The sequence below is a fragment of the Colias eurytheme genome, chromosome 12, assembly GCF_061535395.1.
Source record: "Colias eurytheme isolate Ceu_HAF_F1 chromosome 12, ilColEury1 Martin Lab GWU primary, whole genome shotgun sequence".
In the NCBI taxonomy this organism is placed as follows: Eukaryota; Metazoa; Arthropoda; class Insecta; order Lepidoptera; family Pieridae; genus Colias; species Colias eurytheme.
Genome location: NC_142991.1, coordinates 5,168,250 through 5,177,015, shown reverse-complemented (window position 1 = coordinate 5,177,015; position 8,766 = coordinate 5,168,250). Strand labels below are relative to the sequence as shown.

The 8,766-nt window shown below is 30.2% G+C and overlaps 2 protein-coding genes across 3 annotated transcripts; one reads left to right on the top strand and one right to left on the bottom strand.

The window, feature by feature from the left end:
• The first annotated feature begins 2,272 nt into the window (after positions 1-2,272).
• On the top strand, positions 2,273-5,174 carry Gdap1 (ganglioside induced differentiation associated protein 1). Of its 2 annotated transcripts, XM_090107864.1 has the most exons (7): positions 2,273-2,305; positions 3,227-3,332; positions 3,403-3,595; positions 3,696-3,875; positions 3,947-4,147; positions 4,460-4,782; positions 4,860-5,174. In XM_090107864.1, the coding sequence occupies exons 1-6, from the start codon at positions 2,283-2,285 to the stop codon at positions 4,759-4,761; spliced, it is 1,005 nt and encodes a 334-aa protein (XP_089963990.1). In that variant the 5' UTR covers positions 2,273-2,282; the 3' UTR covers positions 4,762-4,782; positions 4,860-5,174. The 2 variants fall into 2 exon arrangements, with proteins under 2 accessions (XP_089963990.1, XP_089963991.1); XM_090107865.1 differs by lacking the exon at positions 2,273-2,305 and having other exon boundaries at positions 2,971-3,332.
• Positions 5,175-5,230: 56 nt separating this feature from the next.
• Positions 5,231-6,957, bottom strand: Fitm (acyl-coenzyme A diphosphatase Fitm). The gene has a single exon (XM_090107863.1). The coding sequence runs from the start codon at positions 6,750-6,752 to the stop codon at positions 5,661-5,663; it is 1,092 nt and encodes a 363-aa protein (XP_089963989.1). The 5' UTR covers positions 6,753-6,957; the 3' UTR covers positions 5,231-5,660.
• Positions 6,958-8,766: the final 1,809 nt, after the last annotated feature.

Genomic DNA, 8,766 nt, shown 5'->3' with positions numbered 1-8,766 from the left:
ATTGTCCGGAGTATAATATATACATAATTTTTTCGGATTTCCTACTCTTGAGCAAGCTACATATAGCTGACCGTGAGAGAAGCAGAATTCTTTGAGGTTAATGCCACAACATTATTTTAAAGTTTGTCCTTGCGCTTTGTTAATTGTAAAACTAAAGGCTAATTTTATTGGAAACTGCAGTCTTTTAAATTGAAATGGCAATTCCGAAGAGATCAGAGGTATTCTAGGTATGAATACTGTCTGTCCTTTGGTCTTCCCAGAAATAAGTTCAGCTTCAATGATATTATTCGATAGCTGTTTTACGATCATTCTAGTTCCATTACATAATTTTGGGGAGTTGAGATTTCTGAGTAGTATGATTGGAGTTCCAATTTTCAGACGAAGGCAGTGTAATGGCATTCCTGGTACTTGTAAAGAGTTTAGAAATTCAGTGGGGAAGTTTTTCGCTGTTCAAATTAAACTAACTCTGGTGAGCGACACCGGGCTCTTATATATTCAGAGACACTTCAGAGAGCTAGGCTCTAGAATATTCGAGAAAATTTGAAAATATTTTCTCTCTCACTCCTTCTAGAGTATTCTGGTCATTATCGTCCGCCATAATAAAAGGTTCTATAGCGGTAGCATTTGTAGTAAAAGCGCAAAATTTAAAAACCTTAATTTTTTAATGTTTTGAGAACTAATTTGGATAACTAATTTTATGTCGCTTTAACTCCAAAATATAAGTTAGCTAATGACGTATAAATACACAAAATTTAATAACTTTATTATAGCAACAAATTAAATTTAAGACTTTATTGAAATTGGAATTTTAAATTTCATGTCACTACTACACATGCTACAATTGCTCGCAACGCTTTTGGAAATTCAACCCAAACAATCGTTGTCCTGAATGAAGTTTAAATATTCGATAACAGATGGCGCCACTATGTAGGGTTGGAAAGTTCCTTATATCTTTAGAAACACGCCCTTTAGATTAAAACGGGAACTTTCTAGCTTCTGTAGCGGTAGCGTATGAAGTAAAGGCACGAAATTTAAAAACCTAAATTTTTAAATATTTTGAGAACTAATTTGGATAACTAAAATTATGTCGCTTTAACTCCAAAATATACGTTAAATAATGACGTCTAAATACACAAAATTTAAATTTAAGATTTTATTGAAATTGGAATTTTCTATTTCGCGCCACTACTACACATGCTGCAATGGCTCACAACTATGGAGACTATAATACACTATGACTATTGTGTATAGTCTCCGAAGTTCAAATATTCGATAACAGATGGCGCCACTGCACTTAATTTCCAAGTTGAATGGTCGGAAAGTCCCTTATATCTTTAAAAACATGCCCTTTAGATTAAAACGGGTACTTTCTTGTTCGAGGGGGGACAAAGGGCTATCACACCACATAAGTCCCTTTATCGTGTCGGGACTCCTTTTTAAGTTTTATCGGCACGCACATTTTATCGACTTAGTTTTATTATATATATAGATATAGATGTAGGTAACTATAATATTGTTTGTTGATTACAATATAATTTTATGAAAACTTATTACAGGAGTTTCCAATACGGCTATTCGTCAAGTCCAAGCTGTCCAAGTCAATTTTATAATGTGTGTCTGTTAATACTTACGAAAATAAACATAATTTTATTTTATTTTTATTTTATTTTATAAAAAATTATAAGCAGTTTTGATCTACATTATCATTATATCGATATTTTCACATGGCATACTGGTAATGAATATACAAATATAGGTATGTGTAAATAATAATATGTATTACCCGTATAAAAGTAATTTGTATAATTGTATATTATACACGTAAGTATGTACCTACGTAATATTAAGTGGATATCTCATTATTAAGTACAGTATTGTCCACTTATGTAATGTGAGTAATGATATTGAGGACAAAATAAAAAATAAGCAGTATCAAGATCGTTCAGTCCATTTTCCCTAGGGTTGCACACTCAAAATTTTGATTTCCCTAATTGCCATCAGATTCTGGTTTACCTATATGATCTATCATTTGATTTTTTTTTAATATTACCTTTTTTATCAACTGGCAATTTAGTTTAGTTTTCTCTAAAAATTTCTGGCAACACTCATGATGATATCGGAACGATTTTATCGGACAATGTGAAAGGGCAAATTGTATCCGATATCGGATATCGGCTATCGGCGTCCGATATCCGATATCGGATCGGATAATGTGAAAACGCTCTCACCCGCTTCGATTACTGATCAAAAATTTTCTGTGATCGAACTCTCGGCAATTCGGCATGATAAACAACTGTTTCGTTATGTTAGATATTATGTATATATGCGTAAATGAATCATTGTAATATGTATAAGTCTGCAACATATACATGTAAACATTTATGTTAAATGAATACATATTCAGTAAAATTTATGCACGCATGCAATATGCATAAGTTTTGGTAGAAAATATTTAGTTTTTATTTATTTACTGAAGCGAAACTTCTATATGCCCGTTACGTTAAGAATAAAATTTTGCACACACGCCCTTTTTTATTTTCTAGAATAGTTTACATATATGCTGCAGACGTAAACTATAATTATTTATTTACGCCTATGCTATTCTACATAGCACTCGACGAATCATTCGTATAGTGTCGTCTCGAACCACTGTTCATAAATTCGTAAGTAGTACAGTAAATTCGTTTTATTTATTTATTTTATTTTATTACTTCCACTAACCGCTCTAAATGCAAATCTCAAGGCGTTCAGTGAGTACACTATTTTCATATGCGTATTCGTTATGTGCCTTAGGTTATGCGCCTCGATCTCGATATACGAATGTGTAGGTGGTGTAGATGCACTCTGATTGTTTTTGTCTAAGGCCGCATATCCATCTGCAAGAAAACTTCCGCGAGAAATGTCCGACAGTCTGTCCGACAGCAACTTGCAAGTCTAATTCCGCGTTTCCACCGGCAAGTAGACTTGAAAGTTGCTGTCAGACAGACTGTCGGACATTTCTCGCGGAAGTTTTCTTGCAGGTGGAAACGCGGCCTAAGGTTTTTGTCATATCACCTGATTATTGTTTTCTTAAGTTGGTACAATGTGTTTTTAAATTGTAATTTCAAACTTGGTAATTTCTCATAACTTTTTAACTTTGCAAATTTCAAACTTTTACCAACTCTTTGTTGGTAAGTTAGTTATAGTACTATTTAAAATAATTTGTAGAAATGAATTTTATACAAAGGTATTTTGAGAATCTACAAATTTCGAAAATCGCCACCCCGGTTGCAAATGGCTATAAAACAAATATATTTCTTTATTGCAACTACTACAGCTTTTACTCGCAAAAGGTAAGGAATATTTCTTAAGTTATTAAAAAAATAGTATTAGTTTTAATTATTTTTAACTTTTTTTTTACAGGTTTTAATGGCACTTTACGAAAAAAATATAGAATTTGAGCCATTGCTCATCGACATAACAAAAGGAGAACAGTATTCATCATGTTTTTTAGAAGTCAATCCTCGAGGAGAAATTCCAGTGCTCAAAGTTAACAATTCAATTATACCTGACTCAACAAGAATTTTAGACTTCTTGGAATATCATCTTAATCAAGGTTTATTTTTCATCATACTTTATCTTTTGGCTATAACAATAATAATATAATAACGGCTTTGTATGTAATACTTAATCTATAATTATTATTCTACTTTCAGAAACACCTCCTTTGATAAATGTATCATCAGACAGCAAGGTATTAAGCAACATAAACAAGTTTCGTGAAATGATTGAAGCCTTGCCTGCAGGCCTTATAACTGTTGGATCATTCTTTCATCCAAATTTATGTGGCAGTCCAAAGTTACCATTTATCTTACCAGTCAGAGAAGTACTTAAAAGTAAATTGAAAACTTTCGTTAATCTATTATTGATATAGAACATATGTTTAAAATGAGCAATTTAATTGTAGGTGGAGATTTATCAGGTTCCAAAAATTTGCGTAAACTAGCAAAAGAAAATCCTAAAGCTGAGAGGCAATTGCTATACAAAGCAGAAATTCAAGATAGAAAACATGAAATATTATCAAACGAAGAAGAGTATTTAAAAGTCTTAAACATTGTTGATGAAGTTTTATCACAAGTAGAACTGCAGCTTACAAAACAAAGTGAAGGTACATATTTTGTTTTGTCAACTACCATCTTAAACAAACATGAATGCCAAATTTGGTTATTATTAATTATACTTACTTTTTAAAGCTCTCCTTTTTATTGTAAGGTATAAAATAATCAATTACTAGAATTGATTATTTTATTTAAAAAAAATTACAAATAATTGGTAAACTGAAAAATTATAGGTAAGTATTGAATCAGCTTTATGTTTTTTGATTTAAGTAAATGTAGTTTTGAAGTTTGTTATTGATTATTTGAATATCTACTATAAACAAAAACTTTACTTTTTAAATTTTTAAAACTTTCTTTTTTAGGTAATTGGCTGTGCTGTGAACAGTTTAGTATAGCTGATATCAGTTTAGGGGTATTGTTACAACGTCTTTGGGAATTGGGTCTAGAGGAAAGGTTCTGGTCGGGTGGCAAACGTCCGCATATTGAGAACTACTATAATCGAATCAAAGAACGTGAATCATTCAAAAAGACAATACCAAGTCTACCAATGCACATAAAAATGATAGTAACATCACAACCCCCAGCATATGTTGGTGCCGCAGGAGCTGTGTCTGTTGGTGTAGTTATTGCATTGGCCTATATTTTCAAGAAGATCATTCATTAGAAAATCCCAAAATACATGCAGGTAAAATAATTTGACTACTATCCACTTTGTTGCCAACATATATTTTTTTATATAATATTATTTTTTTTTTGTTTTAGATGGTAGAGGCAATGTTTTAGTAGCACAATCTTGAATATGTAGGAATCTTAATCAGTTATTTCTTCATAGAACTTTATTATGTGATATTTCAATCAGTATTAACAATATTTTATTGTAAATTCAAGTAATAATGGTGAAAAATAATGTGTAAATAAATTTGTCCCCTTATTGAGTTTGAAGAAGTAGCCTGAATTTGTTCAAGCTTAATATTATTTTCGCTGTTAATTATTGAATAAAAATATAATAAAGATATTTACAATTAATGTATTATTAATGAAATATGAGATTATAATATATGCACTTGAATACTTTTTGCTTATTTATAAAAAAATGACTTCACCCAAATTACTTATTATATATTTTACATGTAAATGAAATATGTTTTTTTTTATTGAAAACTTTTATTTAACAAAAAATTGAGAAGTGTCCCAAACCTTATTCTAAAATAATGAAGTTAGTATATTTAAACAATAAATTAATAACTTTGTACACAAGAAGTTAAATGAGTACTGGATATTGTGCAATATTTCAACTTCTAAACATTCAATAAGTAGTCTCACAGTTTTGTCTTACAATATTTTTTCTTATTTGTACATTACTAAATTCATTAAGTGGTTGAACATAATTATGATCATCAAAATATAGTCACAATTTTTTAGATATGAATCCATATAATTATGAACTAAATATTTATAACACAATTAAATCTATTTACCTGTCCTCCAAAAAAGAAAAATAAATTGCATCCACCTTGATCTCCCAAAAAAAAACCCCAAAACTAATACTGATTTAGTACAATTTTATCTACCATCCTCATTTGTTTCAATGTTTTCCTGGTTTTTGTTAATTGGCATTCCCATGAAATGCTTAGTATTTGTTAAACTAGATCTTTTTCTATTTGGTAAGTTGGTAAGGACAGGTTTTTCATTATTATACTTAAACAAGCCTTGTCCAGGTAAATTTGGTAATATTTTAGGTATGGTATACCAAGCCCTGTATGTCACAAACCAAGTTAATATTGCAATAATTCCACTTAGAAATTTCTCAACCATTATATGATAGTAAAGAATTGTAGATACTAACATTACATCCCACAACAGTTGAAGACAGGTAATTGCAATTAGAAGTGCTCTCACATAAGGTGTAAACTTTTCATAAGATATTTTTAATACATCCATATCACTTGATTTAATATTTTTTAAAGGATTTGTACTAGGAGATTTGTCATTTTGACTTCTTGAGTAATTTTCATCTCTAATATAATCTTTAATTCTCTCCCATCCCTTGATAGCCTTTGCTTCTTCTATCATTACTAAACTTGAGTAAATTAATATGAAACAATGTCCTGATATATCAAAGCCATTCCAAAAGTGGCCATTTTGTAAACAAGCAACTTTATTATCAAATTTATTTGAATTGCATCTTCCATATTTCGTTTCAATTATATTAAAGATAGTTGTCCATGTATACCATGATATAGTAGCTATTATTAACCTTGATAAATGAGCTGTTGCTATATATTTCCGCTTCCCACAACATATTGTATATGATGTTAATAAAACATAAGGCACTGTTAAAAATAATGTCCAAAACCAGCCGATTTTTACAAAATATTGGTTAAAAACATTATCACTTCTAGAAAAATAAGTTCTGGGAAAGGTCATGACATCCGCGATGAGTGAAAGTAAGAAGAGAGCTCCTAGATATACGGCTATTTTTAAATTGGTGTCGAAGAACAGCACCTTCTTGCAAACGTGCACAATCATTAGGACGAGAACTTCAAATATAGACGACTGTTCCCGTGTTGGTTTTGTTCCTTTGTAGTCCGTATTCGATTCATTTTGAAACTTGAAATTCATTCGAGAATTTTTAAAGTTGTTTCGAGCACTCATGGCGTCATTAATATTTTTTTACATTTAACTTCAAAAAAAGTAATGTGAAGTGTGAACTAATTCAACTTAAATGTATCTACCACAGAGCAAGTATCTACTAAGGTATCCACGGTATCTAGTAGGTATCTACTAATTGTAGATATTATAAATTATAATTTTAGAATTAAAGTAAAAACGAGGTTGACAATTGACCGCAATTGACAAATGAAATGACAAATGACAATTGACATGTACATAGATAATACCTCAGAGGAATTAATAGGTTTATTGCTCTGAGGATAATACATTTTTTTTTATACTGTATAAACGTAGTATAAATGACATGTACATGAATTGACATACGTATTTTGTAATGTGATCGTATTATTTATTATCTATGGTGATCGTCATATATTATGCCGCCTCCACACATAGGCCAATGCGCTGGCAAGTGCGCTGGCCAAGCCACTGGTGTGTATATATTCAGCCTTACTTATAAACGTCTCTCAAATTTAAGAGCCCCTCTTAGCTGTTGATCAACGTTTTTTTCACTTATAAACCCAATTCAGTGTATTATAGATATTATGTATAATATGTGTAGAATGGCCGTTGGCGCATTGGTCGTAGTTGAATACGTCTACACATTGGCCCGAACTAAGAAAAGGGCAAAGCATACTGAACGCAGAACGACCTTTCAATGTGTGGATAAACTCACAAACGATATACATATATACAGGGTGTAATCGTTAAATGTGCGCAGGCGATTATTCCATAACTCTTGCAGATATAAAAAAACATAAAACTGATATCAAAATCCCTTAACCTAATGAGTAAATTGACAATAACTTTTTAAAAATAAAACGGTAAATAATGTACTTTCGATATCAGTTTAAAGTTTTTTAATATCCGTAAGAGCGTTTTCACATTATCCGATCCGATATCGGATATCGGACGCCGATAGCCGATATCCGATATCGGATACAATTTGCCCTTTCACATTGTCCGATAAAATCGTTCCGATATCATCATGAGTGTTGCCAGAAATTTTTAGAGAAAACTAAACTAAATTGCCAGTTGATAAAAAAAGGTATAATTAAAAAAAATCAAATGTTATAAATCAAAGTTGTACATGTACATTAAAAATAACTACGATAAAGAAAAACAACTTCAAAAAAGAAAAGTAAAATGTAAAAAAAGATTTGATATCACAAATTACTGCATATTATTTAGATGTGCTATTTACTAAATAGTTTTGATATCGGTCATTTGTATAACATAATATACTTATGTTAACACATTATAAATATGTACTACAACCTAGTATTAGTTAATAGTTTTAGTAATACCATGGACGAATATACAAATTTATATTTGTCTATGGTAATACATATTAGTAAATACCTTTCAAAATCTATTATATGTATTTTTAGCAAGACGTACCTAGTCATTTAGTCATTTTTTCACTACATACATTTATAAAAATTCATGTAGTACCTATGATAAATTTATTAAGTGATACAATCTTTGTTCACATTTTCTTTTCTTTTTCTTATTACACTGTAATATCCTAAAATAATATTGTCACTCGTTCAAATATATTTGTAATATGATTGTTGTAATTTCCTGTAAGTAAAGATACATAAATTATTTTATTGTCATAAACAATTATTTTAGAATTAAGAGTTTTCAAACTTTGTATTCTTTGTTGTAAATTCAAAATAAAAATAAAATCCCCTCCTTTTTTGAAGTCGGTTAAAAACAAAGCACTCAATGACAACAATACAATAAACAGCACAACCAACATCCGAGTAGGAGGAGGAGCGAGGCAGAATGAGATAAAATAAAGATGATAGACACTAATGTTTTCGAAGATAGATATTTGAATTTAAGAACGCATTATATTTTTGTTTACTTCAGTTCAGCCAATTGCCGTGTATTTTAATACGGCAAATAAAAATACCTGCCGTATAAATCGTATTTTAAATGCCTATAAATACTTAAATGTGTGTTTTCTTAATAAAAAAAGGTTTCTTTT

Bases quoted from the DNA above. Each gene is read 5' to 3' on its own strand.
- Gdap1 (XM_090107864.1), top strand. From the start codon at position 2,283: ATGATAAACAACTGTTTCGTTAT. The intron at 2,306-3,226 runs GTTAGATATTAT...TTTTATACAAAG, and splicing joins ATAAACAACTGTTTCGTTAT to GTATTTTGAGAATCTACAAA. The intron at 3,333-3,402 runs GTAAGGAATATT...TTTTTTTTACAG, and splicing joins ACAGCTTTTACTCGCAAAAG to GTTTTAATGGCACTTTACGA.
- Fitm (XM_090107863.1), bottom strand. From the start codon at position 6,752: ATGAGTGCTCGAAACAACTTTAAAAATTCTCGAATGAATTTCAAGTTT.